Source organism: Aythya fuligula, chromosome 2, assembly GCF_009819795.1.
Source record: "Aythya fuligula isolate bAytFul2 chromosome 2, bAytFul2.pri, whole genome shotgun sequence".
In the NCBI taxonomy this organism is placed as follows: domain Eukaryota; kingdom Metazoa; phylum Chordata; class Aves; order Anseriformes; family Anatidae; genus Aythya; species Aythya fuligula.
This window is the reverse complement of record NC_045560.1, coordinates 25,169,881-25,187,853: the sequence shown is the minus strand read 5'-3', so window position 1 is coordinate 25,187,853 and position 17,973 is coordinate 25,169,881. Positions and strand designations below refer to the sequence as shown.

General features: G+C 34.6%; 1 protein-coding gene across 1 annotated transcript in view; it reads right to left on the bottom strand.

Moving 5' to 3' along the window:
- VPS50 (VPS50 subunit of EARP/GARPII complex) overlaps window positions 1-17,973 on the bottom strand; it is a 75,342-nt gene that overhangs the window by 38,468 nt on the left and 18,901 nt on the right. Inside the window, exons 9-13 of the mRNA XM_032180938.1 lie at window positions 16,386-16,468; window positions 11,536-11,578; window positions 8,618-8,716; window positions 5,748-5,888; window positions 4,760-4,895 (exon numbers count right to left, since the gene is read on the bottom strand). Coding sequence (XP_032036829.1) covers window positions 4,760-4,895; window positions 5,748-5,888; window positions 8,618-8,716; window positions 11,536-11,578; window positions 16,386-16,468 — 502 coding nt within the window. The remainder of the gene's footprint in view (window positions 1-4,759; window positions 4,896-5,747; window positions 5,889-8,617; window positions 8,717-11,535; window positions 11,579-16,385; window positions 16,469-17,973) is intronic.

Below are 17,973 nucleotides of genomic sequence, written 5' to 3'. Positions count from 1 at the left end.
GGTGTTACAGATATTTCCAAAAGCCTCAAAACATATCCTAGTTTTTGACCCACGATGAAACTTCTGCCTTAGCCATTATTATATCACCCACCATGCAAACTCCAGGAGAGCTCCATTGCTCTAAACTTTCAAAAAGAAATAAATAGAGCACTTACAAATACTACGTGCTAGTACAGACTGAAGAGCTCCTGATTACCATTATGTAAGGAAGATACCCATTCAAAAAATCAAAATAAGATGAGAGAGTAACTGATACTTCAAATGCAAAAGATAAAGTTCTTAGATATTCTAGCTTTGTAGATGAGAACCATAAAATTATGTGTTTCAGGAGCATGACCTGTAACTTTTTCCCTCAGTAAATTCTGGCTGCAATTCTGAGGGAAACTAATTAAACTTTTTCCATGAACTATGCAAACAGTATAGTGTGCTTTTTTTTTAAAAAAAAAAAAAAAAAAACACACAAAAAAAAAACTCTCATACTAATCTGTGCTTATGTATGAATTAATCTGATAATCATCTAATGAGATTTCTTTCATTCTTTAATTCTAAAAACTTCATTTCTACAGCACTGGATCACCATCCAGAAAATCATTATAATACAGAGGTTATGTTTTTACTGATATTTTAAAAAGGAGAAAGAAATATTTGACATGTAATTTTTGACCATTCAGTTGTGGTTACGCTTGCATTCTGTGATGGCAGTGTCACATAATTTGCTTCACAGTCCGTGACTGACCACAGGAATGCTCTTGTCTTTGTGAGACTATACATACAAATTCTCCCCATTATTAACAAAAAAAACAAAAAAACAAAAAAAACTGTGCTGCTCTCCTGAAGGCAATAATTCTGACAAATGTATTTTCCAAGACTGATTTATCATGGAAGATCAAATATATAAACAGAAAGAATAACCCAACTAGAGAAACACTAAGCAGATTTATCCTTTCCAATTCTTATGAGGAAACAGAAAGAGCTGTCTTAGTCACAGCATGCTATATAAGTTTCTTCAACTTCTGCAGAGTGAAGCCAAGCCTAAAACAACCCAAATCTTTGACCTGTTCTCAAGACAAAGACCGTAGTCCTTGTCTTCACTGAACTGCCATTTACAAGGGAATGGATAGAGAGAAAGTCATAGATACTACTGTTCAGCAACAATTCATGCAATATTACCTCTGGCAAACTCCTCTCCTGGTGCACCTGTGTTACGGCCAGTTATGCTAAGAGGTCCTGTTTCCAGTCTTTTAATGAACTGTGCTGCAGTTAATTTCACACGTGCTAATACTTGAATTTAGGCTAGCTTCCTTGAAAACCAAGGATATGACAAAGGTCTGCAAGCATTTCCACTTTTTGCTTTGAGGAATTTGGAACAGGTGGCAGAATAATTTAATATTCATAATTTCAAGTAAAAAGAAGAATCTGAGGCTTGCAGGAGTTATTCTTCTAGATGTCTGATTTGAATATAGTAATTTTTCAGGTTTCTCAGCATCTCTTTAAAATTAGTAAAGATAGGCTTCAGTTATAACAAAAGGTTCTTGTTTAATTTTTGCTAGGCAGAAGAAAAAAAGAAAAAAAAAAAGACAATCAAATCACTGTCATCTAGATTTATTCTTTAAATACCAAGTGGGACTTGCACTGAATTTATGCAGTATTATAAATGGAATGCTTTGAAATTTAAAACTGTTGAAATTAAATATACATCCTACATCAGTTTCTTCTTGCATTTCTGTTGATCTTTTGTAGTTATTAAATTTGCTACCAATTTTCACCTCCAGGTTTATACCTGTGAAATCAGGAGTTTTAAATGCTATAGTAATCATTTTCTTGCTCTCTTACAACACTTCTGTCAAATTATTGCCTCAGGAATGCACATGAATTACACCTCCAGAACAATAAATTTCATGAAATGTGAAGACCCAGCCCAACAGTGTGGAAAAAAGCAATGCAACTTTGAAGTTTACTCCACTTTGAATGAAGACAAAATGATCTGCTGATGTCCTTTCAATCTATTTTTCTCTCTGATACTGTACTACGAACACAGCATGTACTTTAACCATGACCAACAGTGCAATGAAAATTTTTCCAGCAAGCAGGAGTGAAAACCAAGAAATTGTGTCAATGTGCTGTTTACTACATGAACAGGATAAAAAAAGAAAAACAAGCATAAGTAGCAATTTACTAAATATGACATAGAAGTAATTTCATGCTATAAAGTTTATACTTACAGTTATTAACTATCTTCAGTTATGATTAAACAAATCCTACATATCAACAATTAATTCTGCCTTACCTAACTCCTTTAATATAGTGTTGGAAAGTGTTGTTATTCAGGATTCATAGAACTATATATTTATATTGTGTGCGTTAGCATTTCCTGTATTACGAGATGTACTAAAATACATCTCATGCTTTAAATAATTTTGTTTATGATTTAATTTATATGTAGAGATAATCATCCATTTATTCCATTAAACTTCAAAAAAAAAAAATCCCCTATGGAACAGGTCACACTGTAAGTTAAGGAAATGCAAATTCTAAACTCACTTTCAGGGTATTTTGGACACAAGGAAGAAATTATTTACTGTGAGGGTGATGAGGCAGTGGAAGAGGTTGCCCAGAGAAGCTGCGGATGCTCCATTCCTGGAGCAAGTTAAAGACCAGGTTAGATGAGGCCCTGAGCAACCTGATCTAGTGGGTGGTCTGCCTGCCTATGGCAGGGGAGGTGGAACTGGGTGATCTTTAAGGTCCCTTCTGACCTGAGCCATTCTATGATTCTTCTGTGTCCATGGTTCCTTCTGACATGCCATCACCTTCTATAGGAACTTTACTCTTTGACTTGAGAGTGTATCATAATTATTAAATTAATAAATATTGAATGAGACCATGTACAGGTTTAATAATCACTAAACGATGAGCAACAGCTTTTAGAAAGAAAGCAGACACTGGTAGATATTTATATGTCCTCTGAAATTAAATTGTACTTGTCAAACTCCCTGTTGTGTGTTTAATCATTGCTGAGGTTTTTGAAAAAGTAATTCAGAAGCTTAAATAAATTCTAGTTGGACAGCACATTACAACTAAGCCACAAAGTCTCCAGCAACTTAAAAACTAAGCGACAGAAAATTTGGTGAATTTGTAGTAACCATACGAAAACACTCCACCACATGTTTTAGAAGCAATACATTTAAAATGACTCATACGATCAAATATACCACTTTATTATGCTTAATGTTTCCTTCAAATTGTTTGCCGGTGCAAACAATTTCCTTTCTTCAGGAGTATCAAAAGCAACTACACTATGGGGAACTATTTTTAAAATTACACACGGAGCTGCGCAAGTAGTCTACTGCAATAGTTTTTCCATGTAATAAACTCTTTATGATACCTGCCTTATTTTACACTTCAAAGACTACAACAAAATCAAAACAAGAAATGTATGCATTTAAAATAGCTTCAGAAAGATGCATTATTAAGAATGAGAAACAGACTAAATATTTCTGCATCTCTTCTGCATTGCAATTCTGAATCTTAACTCTGAAATACTTAGAAAACTTTCATCAGAAATAACAGTTTCAATAAATTCATATCAGATTCCATGTAAAACAAGGACTCTGAATAAAATACCTGCAATATTTTATCTCTAAATTTAAAGTAGGAAGACAATATCAATTAGTGTAAATTTCATTCTTTTTAAGACTTACAATCTGTATTTCTTTAAAGAAATGCTGAATTTCAAATGAATTCTTGGAAGCACAGCCTTCCAACACCTCTTCTTAACTTCTATTTCCATTTTTTTCCCTTTTTTCCTGACAGTCTAATGTAAAAGATACAAGTTTTAAGCAAATCAGGCAAGGAAGAATAATTGCAGCAGCAATTCTACACTCCTTGCTCTTTGACAGAAGTATTTTTCTATGTGCAGATCTGTAAGAAATGAATAATCCTGATTCAAATAAATTGGAGTTTTGCATAAATCTCAATATTGTAAATTTCACACTATGCCCTCTGCCAAATCCAATGCATCTTGGATTGGTGGAGAAATACATTAAAGTCTGTCCTTAGACATTTTATATTAATATAAAGTATGTCCAGCAAAATGTACCCAGAGGACAGAGAGGACAGATAGAAGTTCTATGTTTCTGCCCTAAGAACATAAACTGGAGCAACAGTAGCACAAAACAGAATAATACTACAAAACACTTGCCTTTTCCTGTAAGTGTGTCAAGAAAATTGTTACCATATCTCAACATGTAGATGCAACACTCAAAAAACTGGATTTCCTGAAAATCATGACAGTTACTTGTGACAGATTTATTCCCTACTGTTTATGTTGTGTTTCCTAATACACAGTCCAGTATCCCAATCCACTATGTTTAATAAGCAATAAAAATTTCAATATTGATGAAAAAATCAGAAATTTCACATTGCTCCCATGTTAAAGGGTACACTGCTCATCTCCTCAGATTTTTTACTCATCTGCCACAGCTGACTTCTTATTAAGCAACAAATACTGTTTAAAATAAAACTGTTTATGACTGTAATAATGGCAAATACATGTATTCATTAACACACCAAAAAAAAATAATAAAAAATTACTGAAAGCTACAAAAAAAAAAATGGTATTAAAGTCCTTATTGCACACCATAAGTAATAATGCTGAAGGCAGCAAGCCAAGATTACAAAGGTACCTAAGTACGAATTAGTGACTTGAGCACAAGAAAAGCTATTTCCAAATAACAGAAGGTTTTTTTTGAAAATAATTTACCAGAAGATACAGTTGCTGTCTCATCTTGATCATGATTCTCATGCCACTGCATTGTTCGGTAATAGCTGAGCATGACTTCCCAGAGGGCTTTACAGAGATCAGCAAGGCATGGAATGTAGCTGTCTGATGTAATATGCTATAGAAAAACAAAATAATATTGTGAAACTGTTACCAATCATGTTCATCTTTTGCAGAGGCAAAATAAAACATAGAAAACCCTCCACATTCAAATAGCTCTGTTGCTGCATGCGTATCAAAGTACCCGAGAGCAGCCTGATGTTAGTCAGCCGATCAAGCACTGTCTAAAAATGCAAAGTTTATTTCTTACTGTCTTTTTTTTTTTTTTTTTTTTTTTGGAATTGACCAATCCAAAGGGATTTACCATACCTCTTTTATTTACAGAATGGCAAAGTAGATACAGAAGTGAAGCTGTACAATCAGCACATCTGACTAGGAAAGATAGGTGCAACCACCCCTGAGACATGCAGGCACCACTGTTCAATAATATATTCGGACTTCAGTAATATATAGAAGCCATCCTGGCTGATGATCAAATGATGATCAAAGTGGTAAGTATGCAGCAGAAACTTCTAAGACAAGATGTCAGGTAAAGTGATTAATTTGAGAAGAGTAAAGAGAAGAGTATAAAATTGCTCATCTGAGTGGGAATGATAAGTCACCTTTGCTTCACTTGATGCAAAGAAGACAAAGAAGTTTTGAAGTGTTGGACTCCTATTTGTATCCTATGATTTATGTCTTTAAATTTTAGATGATGTGTATGCTAACAATGAAGTGCTAAGATATAATTCCATCAAAATCAGTATTAAGTTGAAAATAACCAATTTCTCAATTAGCCTATGAGATGTATTAAGAAACTACTGTAGCTGCAGGGTTACTTTAATATCTGAGTACTTCCTTACTTAAAGGACCCCTACAACAGAGGAAAAATTCAGATTAAAAAGTATACATTTATGCAAGAATCACATACCGTACAGAGGTCTTTGTACTGTAACTTCTGAAACTTGGTGTCTGTGTTTCCTGCACACAGCTCCACATATCCAAGAACTACTTGAAACACAGTGTTGTGAATGGCTTGAGTGAAGTGCATATGTAATTGGTCCATTGCTGTCTGAAAGAAAAGGAAAAGCAAAAAATCAAACAGTAAAATTCAATTTGTCATATGGCAGAGATTTCAAACTTCAGCCTTTTCCAGTACTGAACACTAGATATTGTAAGCATGAGCTCCAATATCTGTTTTAAAAACATCTAATATAGGACTTACCTCAAAATATACTATATATTATATACTACATTGTAATGTACAAGAGTTCATGTATTACCAGGAAGAAGTTTCCCCTTCCATCCTCCCTGTATAACAGAATCACAGAATCACAGAATTTTCTAGGTTGGAAGAGACCTCAAGGTCATCGAGTCCAACCTCCAACCTAACGCTAACAGCCCTCCACTAAACCATATCCCTAAGCTCTACATCTAAACGTCTTTTGAAGACTTCCAGGGATGGTGACTCCACCACTTCCCTGGGCAGCCTGTTCCAGTGCCTCACAACCCTTTCAGTGAAGAAGTTCTTCCTAACATCTAACCTAAAACTCCCCTGGCTCAACTTAAGCCCATTCCCCCTCGTCCTGTCACCAGGCACGTGGGAGAACAGACCAACCCCCACCTCGCTACAGCCTCCCTTGAGGTACCTATAGAGAGCGATAAGGTCACCCCTGAGCCTCCTCTTCTCCAGGCTGAACAAGCCCAGCTCCCTCAGCCGCTCCTCACCAGTTTTCTGATGTTATCACTACTAAACACTAATTTTATATAATACATTTAATTCTATAATTTATTCATTCATTCACCTTCCCAGTCATTGACATATACGCCTAAAAGCAATGGGTTGAGATCAGTACTATTTTTCCCTACTGGAAACACTTCCAACTAACAAGAAAAATAATGCCTTTGCAATTAATAAAACTAAAATGACAGTTAGAGTCTTGAATACATCCTCTTGGTGCACTGAGTTCTTCCTTGCACAAAATAATGTAAGGAACAAGCAACAAGCGTTGCAGAAAGCCTGCACATCATACCAATAAATTTCTCCTTACTAATCCCTAATTTTTTTTTTTTTTTTTTTTGCAATAAAAGCAAAATGTGAAGTTTATTTAAGAAGAAAAAACAACAACAAATATTTTTTCCATAAAAAAAGAATCATAGAATGGCTTGGGCTGGAAGGGACTTTAAAGTCTGTTCCATGAATTATCTCATTTATCATTTGTTAAGTAACTGTATAACATTAGTCCACCTCGGACACTGAATTTTATTACCTTGTCTTGAAACAGTAAGAATCAGTATATATGGTATAACCGATGAAAACTTATTTCATGTACCAGGAGGAAAATTATCAGATCCTGTGGATTTGAAAACACTGTTTTGCTACTTGCTGTCTGACATTCTTAGGTACTGACCAGAGCTGAGAACTTCATTAGCACTGTAAGAAATGAATAAGCAACACTCCCTCTATCCAGTCGCAAATAACCAATTTTTTGCAGCTAGTCCTAACTTGAATTAGTCAAAAAAAATAAAAGGCAATTGAAAACATGAAAAGTACTGAAGACACTGAAGCTTCGTGACATTTTGTTTAATGAAGAGGGTCCAAAATGGGAGGGATTTCAATGATGCAACTAAATTGTTTTCATGATAATTTCAAAACACATACTTCAACAATAATAAAATAAAGTAGAAAACAAGTTACTCTACCATGAAAGCAAATAAAGCAAAATTGTGCAGCAAAATAATAATGTTCAGAAACTTCATTCCTTTCCAACAAAAATCTGCCTTTCTCAACCTATTGTGCACTAGATTTTGCAGCAGTAAACATACTATGCCTGCCTTTAAATTTTCTCATTCTATAAATAAAGAAATTGAATACAAAGAAACAACAAAGGAAAAGTCTAACAACTAATATTCTTCCCTAATGTTAAGTTGCAATCATTAGGTACTCCATCAATTCTACACAATGTCAATGCATCAGAAAAGAAATCAATTTCTGTTCTATTGCAAAGCTATACTGTTTTAACAGTCAAGCCGAGGAAAAAGAACTGAACTTTGCTATAAAGGTTCTAATTAGAAAGAAAGAAATAAAGAACAAACAAAAATTTAAGAACAAAACCAAAAAAAGGCATCCTAATGTCAGCCTTGCTCCTGAATACTGGGAATCAACATTTAAAAACAAAAAAATTATTATAGAATGGAGTTCTCATCCTGTATTCAGCAGGAGACAGGCACTCTGACATGACTGCTAGCAGCTAAAGCCTTCTGGAGGAATCTCTTTTCTAAACCAGAATATTATTGCTACACTAGCACTGTCATGTTCAGCATCCCTATGTTATGAAAACAGATCACTGATGAGAACTGCCTGCAGGACTATCTCCTCTCCTTTTGTCATGCCTTGTGTCACTTTTTGCTGCCAAAAAAAAATCTCCTCACATCTTCATTCCTGTCACATTCGAGTACTATAAAATGAGAATGGATATATATAAAGTGCTGGTTGTACACAGCTCACTAACATGGACATAGCTACCAAAAAAAAAAAAGCACTCACATTTCAAGGTATAATTTATAATGCATAAAACATTACATAAGGGGGTGAAATATGGAATTGTTAGTTATATCATGTCCCAAAACCTACGCGTTATGGCATTACATGGCTTACATTTAGCAATTAGTATCAAAATAACAGAGCCTTTGTAAGTAAGATTCATCAGCATTAGGATAATCAATTTCCTCCCCAGTACACAAAGCTTCACATTGTTACTCCACTGTTCTACACGACATACTCAGAACACAAATACTAACCTGTGTTTTTCCAAGCAGCCTGTAAGCTTGCTGAACCTTTGTGTAATGACTTATATCGAAGTTCTTGCATATCTTGGAGAGCGCTACATCCAATTGCTCCTGTATAAAGGCACAAAAATGTGTTAAACATTTAATATAAGCAATATACTTGGTTTGTTTTAACAATACCAGAAAAGAAAAATAAATGTATTTAAAGAATGCTGATAATTATGCTTGTAATGCAGACAACACTGGACTATTTCAGGTGGTATATCTTGCCACATGCAGCACTTCAGTCCAAAATTTCTGTCAGACAGCTGGCTTCACCATCTCCAAAAACAAGTACAGCAAGAAGTACTTTACACCACTAAAGTCGAATTCAAAGTGATGTTTACTTTGTGAAGGCCTAGCACCCCAATATCAGAGAGCTTGGATTTCTATTTTGGTCTACTCCCACTCATAAGAGAAACCCAGATGTGGTGAAAAAATGAAAGGGCTCCATAGGTGTTTCAGCTCAAGCAATTCAGACTTCTTAAGCCTATAACTGCCATCTATTAAATGAAATTCCCATTTTCTGACCTAAAAGTTCATTCAAAAGTAAGTCACTTATGAAGCACTGTACTGGCACAATGACCAGAATTAGAGAAGAAACAGCTTGACAATAAATGAAGCCCACTTTTTATGTGCACTGAATGAAAAGATTTAACAGGATCATATACTTAATAACTAACTAATAAGCTTTCCAAGATTTTGACTGTGAAACTTAACACAATTTTCACTTAGACTCTAGTATATTCTGAAATACACAGTCTCTAATTATTTTCAATCAACAATGCAAAAAATCAGGACACAAATCAATAATTTATGCAGCTAACATAGTTTCTCTCCTTACTAGCCACTTCAATTCTTATTAATTAAGAGCAATGCAACCTTACTCTTGCAAATCAAAATAAAAGGGTTGTTTAGTCCCTGTATACTTTTACTCATTCCACTGGAAAGTTTTTGTGAAATATTTCATTAGCCACAAAATATTTATAGATTATTTATAGATAGATTTTTATAAATTTTGATCCCAAAGATTTGTGTTGCTTTTGTTTTAATGGTGTTTTTGTTGTTTGTTTGTTTGTTTGTTTGTTTTAAAAAAAAAAAAAAAAAAAAAAGAAAAGAAGAGGAAGAAATCAGTATTTTCCTTAGGCACAAAAAAGGAGGATAGAGTAAAATCAAAAACTCTGCATTTTCTTCCTCAAGATGGTAAAAGTACAAGCAATCTAAACAGTCAGATATTCCTCAGTGGAAGTCCTCAATATGAAATTTCAACCACGTACTAATATTAGGAAAAAAAAAAAAATACTTTTCATATTTCATGCAAAACAGCTTTACAGACAGAGAAACGGGAATATCAAATTGACCATGAACAGAACACAAACACACAGTACATTAATTTTTCAGTTAGATTTTCCAGTATAGCCACCTTGTATTTTTTGTAACATTGTCTTTACTTTCATACTATTAAGGAAGAAAAAAGAAAAAAAAAAAAAGAATGGAGATGAACAGAGGCATTTGACTATCGAGAAAAGTCGTTATTGAAGTAGTAATTGGTGGAACATGATTTAAATAAAATAAATAAATAAATACATAGGAAACTCAAATACAATTCTTTATCTAGCTGTGTATCGCTTACACCAACCAACATGTCACATCTTTCCAGACTTTGCTGGATTTGCTCTACAAAGCTATTACTGGGAGGAAGTAAAGATGCATGTCCCCTTTTAAGGCAATTTCAGTGTTTGCTCACAAGGAATAAATGGTATCCTCTGAACATAACAGGAATGAAAACTGAGTGATCTTAAATAAAGATTAGTTTAATGACTGGACTAAGTGAGAGTGAGATGAAAACAGTTATCTCGTTAGCTCTTCAGAACCAGACATACTCTACAGAGATGCATATAGCAGGGAAAGAGTAAAACATCAAAGAAAACCTTTGCAAAAAAAAGTAAATTTACAAAATGCACAAATGAAGAAAAGGTAACAAAGTTCTAATTGTACAGGGAATTAAATAACAAGGTACAATAATACATGTTCTTATCTGACTTTCCAAAGTGCAAATGGTCAGAGAGAGGTGTAGAGAACTGCTGCATTTGATATGCATTGATATGCATGATATGCATCTCCTGATATGCATTACATACATAGAGATTACAAGCACTACATATACATTATATATACCTACACTGTTAGACTTCTGACAAAAGCTTGCTCAAAATCACTTACTAATGGAATAAAAAGAATTCCTTTTGTTCCTATCATTCACAACCCCCCTTTTTTTTTGCCATCAATTTCCAGCAAGAAACCTACCATTTCATATTTATTTGCTTTTGTGATACTATCTACCAACTTAAAGTGATGTTAGTTGTATCTTTCCTGGCTATTCAAGTCTTACTTGCTATGTCTTAGCATTGGCCATACCCAGCAGTTTCCAGTTTGCTGACCTCTAAAATTTCCAGTGAAACTGTCATCTCTTGTGTATATTATCCAAACCTACTGGCATGCTGCTCTTGGTTATTTTTCACAACTCTTTAGGACAAGTTAAAGAATTCACAGCAACTGATGGACTGAAAACCACTGTGTATATTCATCACACAGGCAGCATACCTTTGCTCCAGTACTTCTAATATGACTTATCTATTTTATTGATTGCTTTACCACTTGAGTTGGCACAATTAGCAAGCTGGTATGATAGACTTGATACCATATTTTAAAGCATTTAAGTAGATTTCAGCACAAGAGGCTACATGAATAGCACAGGCTACAGTATTCCAAAGACTATACTTGAAAGAAACATACACATTCAGTAATTGCTAATAGCAGTGCATTTTAGAAAGCTCTAGTATCTAGAGGTTAACAACTAATATACACTGAACAAACATAATCATTCTTACCTCTATTTGCTCCAAAGTATCTTGCAGTTTTGAATTTAACTCACTATAAATGAAAGAAATAAAGTTTAAAAATCAAACTACTGATCATATTGACAATGTTGTCTTCTAAACACTTCAAATTAAAATATCTGTTATAGAAGCATATTATTCCAGCTTTATAATGCAACAGTGTTAAGAGAGCCCAGACAAGACCTCATCCTGCTGGGATTTACCCACATATTCAGAGGTATTCCCAACCCCACACAAACTTGTGCTCTAAACATTTTGTTTCAGTACTCTGGCCTACAGCAATACAGAAATAAAAAGGTCAGGGCAGTCAAGTCTTTGCAAACTGTGGTATAGAACCTTTTACCCTTTGTTCAGGAAATCCTTATAGAAACACTGTGGGAAAAACATTTAAATTTTAAAGAAAAGTCAGAACTTAAGCTTACATAACTCAGAAAATCTTTTTAAGACCATCAGTTCACTTGTCTGCACTGTACTTGGTATAGAACGATTAACCAAAAAAAAGCTACTATATTTTGGACAAAGAAAGTCACAACTGCTGCTCTCTAACAATCAGCTTTCAGAATTTTGGACTACCAACCAAAAAAAAAAATACAAAAGAAGTGGCTAATATGTTTTTGGTTTTGTTTGGGAGGGTCAAGAAAACAAAGACATAGGCAGGATATTCTCTTCAGCATAGAAAGCACTGAGTTCTGATGGGATAATCACCTTACCTAATTTAAGATTACTTACTTCTTTACTCTGAATCTTTTCTTAAGGAGCCTACATTACCTATCAAAACAGATTCTAGCTTCCTCATCTAGTTCTCTCCACTTAAATGATATGCTTATCACCCCTCCTTTTTTAGTTCTGTTAGATAAGCTGGATACAGCATCTTCCTAAGAAAGGTTTAAATAGAAAATAAAAATTAAGAGAAAGAGCTGGCATTGAACACTAAAATCAAGTAGCCAGTAATTCTCTGTTGTTTATCCATACGTAACAAGCCTCCAAACAGAAAAACCTTAACAACTTCATGTTATTTCATCTCCTGCTGGAGTTTAGGAACATTTCCTAGTACTCCTTTTATCTAGCAAGAACAGATTAGAACAAGAGAATCTTGCTCTATGCACAGAAACCCTCCTGTCCATCTTTAGAGCTAGGTACAGCACAGACCCCCAGGATACAAAAATCTTTTTGGTTTGTATGTTGAAGTTAACTGGTCTAAAACACAGAAGCTGTTGACATCAGCAAAACTGATTTAATGCACAGGCAGCCTTTGCACAGACTGAATAAATTAAGCAATTGTACTGATATAAGCCCTATTAAAAACTCACAAATCCCCTGATAGTAACAGGTACTGCATAAACACGAGAGGGATTCTTCTCAAATAAATGTCATGAACACACTGCTGCTTGGTAGCATTTACCTTTTCTAATTTACTTTAAAATACACATGAATTTTTTACCTCATCCAGGCAACTGACACGCTCACACACATGAAGAGCTTGCCTCAGTTTGTAACCACCTGCTACCATAGGAGGCAGACCAGGGACTTGAGCCCTCTTGTCACAAATCCCAGCAAATCCCCCAAGATCTGAGCCATTCTAGAAGGTGTATGTTCTCTATCTCTTGGGAGAGGACTTCAAAAGACCTTGCTCTACATGCAACACAGCCAAGGCAAGACACCAATGTTTCCTACCTGTACTGTTTAGAGCAAATTCTGTGACATCGCTGTCTTCCCAATGAAGCAAGGGCTCAAGCAAGACTTTTAAATACACAGAGTCACAGTTTATTTGTTCAATGAGTAGGCATCAAAGACGTATGCAAGTGTTTGCAAGAATATATCCCACACTTACACCAACCAATCTTGGAGAAGGAGATGCAATCACAAGATTTCCTATGAAATCTAACTTTGATCAAGTATTGAACTGAAAATGTAGAAATGCAGCATCCAGCTAAAATTGTCTGTTTTCTAGTACCCAATTACTAAGATAATGCTTAGACATAATGGCTACAAGATTATTACGAAAGCCCATCTACCATAATTGAGACTTCATGAATTAAATGAATGCCTTGAATTAAAAAACATATTAAAAGTATTTTTCACATCCTTATCCACAGAAATCTAAATTAGCATATTTTTAGAAGGTACATCTCCTGTGATATAATAGAAAGAACATTTAGACCCAGATGCAATAGACAGAGTGGTCCTATTATCTGACACTACAGTTTTCTAAGGGTTTTTGAAGGGAGTCTACTCCCATCATAACTAATCAACAAGCAGAAGGCAGATGACTTTGATTTCTATTTATGAACAAAAATGAATCACATAACGCAAGCATGGAATGCAACACAAGCACTGATCTGCTTCCCTTGGAGGAAGATAATGGAGAACAAAGATAAAAAAATAGTCCAGCCTACTGTGTTAAAGGAGGATGAGCTCTCTTAAAACCAAAGAGGTCAGGAAAGCTGCAGTGCTTGTCTCTTCAGACTACGTACACAGCAAATTAAAATACACACACACACACACACGCACACACTTCATATAAAGGTTTAAATCCCCTGCTGATTAATAAGAGCTACACCTAACTCCTAGCAAGAAAAATCTGAAGGAATGCACTGATTCTTTTCATGTTGACAAATGAAAGTGATACTGTGAAAATGTCATGGTAACGTACAGAGGTGATAACTCTCATAAAGATCTGTAGGTAAAGTACGTTTTAAATGTCAGCGCTTGTCTGACTTTTTGATTAACTGTTTCTATTGTGGTCCCAAACAAAAATGCAAAAGATCTAGCCTAATCCCTGCTAGCAAGATGTTATTCCACACGATACATATTCTTTGGGATTTCAAGAAGTAAATCAGTGCACAACGATGAAAATATATGCTCTGAGGCTGAGATTTACTGTAAAAAAATGTCCTACTCTCACAATCCAAACAAAAATAAACTCACAAAAAAACCAATCTCAGAATAAAGAAGCAGTCCTGATTTTCCATCATCATTCTTTCTTTCAAGAAACTGTCTTCCCGGATGCAAGTATATCCTTTTGAGTGCAACAACAAAGTAAATCCTCACAATTATTTGTCACGTATCTTGTCAGTATGGTAACAGATTTAAAATAACATGAATTTTGCAGTTAAATATTCCAAATGGCAAAAATATGAACTGTTAGTTTAAGTTCAAAATTTTGCTATAGTGAACATAATGCAGTGGAAATTAAAAGCTGCAATGAAAGATTGAAGTGATTCAGCATTAAACTTTTTATATAACGTACATAAAACAAAATTTAACTTAAAGAAACTAGGTAAATAACCTGAATCTCAAAAGTACATGTTTTTGCAGATGAGTACTCTGAAGAGCCTAAGAAATCAAGCTGCCTTTTCAAGTTGAATAAATTTTCTTCTCCAAAAAAAGAAAAATGCAGGAGATACACATAATAGATTAGACAAGCCATAGAGCTTCGAAAAGAACAACATACTAAGGAGAGCTTCCTGAACAACAAAAAGACACTACAGACGACACCCAGGTGTGAAACACACTGCAGAATCCATCTCTCTATAGAATGTAGAGTCATGAAGAGCAAAAGTTGTTCAGGAGTCATCCTGCATATTGACAACCTAATTGTGACTGAGGGAAACCATGAAGCCATTTCTCATTCAAATAAATAAAGAATATTTTTTATTCACCACTATATACAGAAGGGATTCAAGATTTCAAAAGATTGGTGTGGGTTTTTTTTTTTGTTTTTTGATTTTTTGGTTTTTTGTTTTTTTTTGGGGGGGGGGTGTAGGGAGGTAAAAAAGGGGAGTTGTATCAAGTAATGTAGGCTAATTTTGGCTGTATTTATATCCATGTACAAGTTTTATGGAACTAAAAAGAAAACAAAAACGAACTTTTCAATATGATACTTCAAAATAGAGAGAGGCTTATTTCCAGGCAGAATTGCTAACTTCATACACTTTTTAGTTGCATCTTCAGATCCTTAAACAACCATACCTCAAAAGGAGACCTAAACTGAAATCAAGCCTTATGGGTAATTACTCTGAAGTTCCAACAAACCATGCATTTATAGGACAGAGGGAGGCAAAGTCTGTATATTCAGAGATTTTGGTCCTGCTAAGTCAAGCAGCGTTCTGGTAAGAGCTCAAATAACGTCAGAATTTTACCCATAAATTTAAAACTCTAAAAATAACACAGAAAGAAAACCCAGATAATCTAATAATCTTCTTCATGGATGAAATGTCAAAAATCACCTTATTTTTCTCCTTTATTGTCCTATCTGTTATGACTTTGAACTTGACATTCACCCAATTCTTTTATTGCATAAAAAGCAATTGAAAACATCAAGTCCTTTTAAGCTAGAAACTGCAGATATATGAATTAGTTCAGGTTGTGAAAGCAATTTCTCCATGACAGCACGAAGATCTGTGCTTGCTAATTTCATCAACCAGAATCAAGGTAAGTTACCCTTCCAAAACCATCTCATTGAAGGGAAATAATTCCAGAATACAAACTTCCTTATTTAAAATTAGCCCAAGTATCTCTAGGCTGCAGGTTGTAGCACAGTCCTAACTCAGTCTTATCTGAAACTTTGCCTGCCAACTTTCTACCATAGTTACAAAACAATGGCACAGACCAGGTAGAGATTATATAGTTTAAGATTGTGAAGACTCAGTAGTAGTGGGATGGGGTCACAACACTGCTGAGAGGATGTTTATGGTTTTATAAATGCCTCAACTTTACTTTTCTAAGCAGAAATTTAAATTTAAATCAAAACTGCTCTAGATAATCAGAATTAGCCATCACTGTTTTGTACCATTTACAAATACTATCCAGAAGCTGAGATCAGCACAATGTCACCTCACCTTATACAACTGTAGTGTTTGAAAGTGCTGGCAGCTTTCTGGCATTCCAAGCACAGCTGAATAGCTCCTGGATAGTCCTCTTCCTTGGGATAAAATAGAAGAGAAAACTAATTTGACTTTTGAAGAAAACACCACAACACCCATTTTTGTTTACATGCTTATGTATAAAGACAAAGAACAAAATACTTCACCTCTTACATCTGTACAGTATCAAGTTGGAGCAAACTATTGAGGGTCTATTGCAGAAATTAATTTGCAAGCAATTTAGAGTTATAAACTGGCAACATGTTAGCAAGATCCAAAAACACTGCATATGTTACATTATCTTATGCAAATGACTTGTTTGTTTACTCACAGATTCATACAAAACAGAGCAGAAGGCTCTTATTACAAAACAAATAACATTTTCCCACTTAATTTTCAAACCTTTGTTAATGCAATATGATCTATTTGTGAGCAGGGGAAGAGGTAAGTTCAGGCACTAGTGAGCTGCAGCCATAATTTACAAAACCAACAAAGAGACAACAGAGACACACTGATATTAAGCACGAATAAACACATTCTATTTATTTTGACACATTTGATAACTAATTAGTAATGAATTTAAGACAAATGGTTCAGAGAAGGCCCCAGGACAAAAAAAAAAAATACTTCGGGGAGGGAAAAAAAAAAAAACAAAAAAACACAAACATATATAATTTACAAGAAGAATTTCCAATAGACAGAAAAAAAATCAGTCAGAAAGTATATGAAGACACCAGGACAAAAGCAAACCAAAACCACACACAAGAGCATACAAGAGCCAAGATCTCATCAACAGTGTCTTGGCTATAATTATTATTTTTGTATCCTATTAGATATGAGGCCATTAGATGAGCTCCTTTTTCTTGAAGAAAGGAAAATCCCCTTCAGTAGCCAAGAGCTTTCCTTTTTTTCCTAATTACATTCATTATATTATGTGCTTCAGAGGGCTCAAATGCAAAGCTGCTAATGAATTTTCAAATTCATTGACTGAAGAGCAAAAACACATGGGCAATTTATATTTAGCCATTACCATAAAGAAGTTTCTCAAATAAAACTGTTTTTAACAGCGGCATTCTAATGTAGATCAAGTTTAGCTATTAAAAAAAAAAAATACTTTATGCACTAGATGATAATAAAACAATACACTAGCTTAAAATGATTGCTGCAATTACAGCTCTTTGCATCTTTCTCCATTGGAAACCTGACGCTTGCTCCATTAAGTCTACCAGGGCTGTAAAGCAGCAAGTTCCATGCTCTTCTCATCACAAATTGCAAAGCCTGCTTCAGTAACACGTATTACTGATGTATTCCAGATGCGGCTTACCCCTTTCTGTTTCTGTCACCTCTGTTTTAGTTGGGAACCCTACCTAAATGTTCATCTCCGTACGGCTATGATGTTTATTTTATATACTTGTGTATGTATGTGTGTATGCATATGCATGTATGTAACTCGTATATTCCAACCTACTAACTTCCTCTCAGTAAAGATGATAAAATTGCTAATATCTGGGATACGGTATTTGGGAGAAGACACTCGACAAAGTTCTAAAACTCCAGTTAGTCA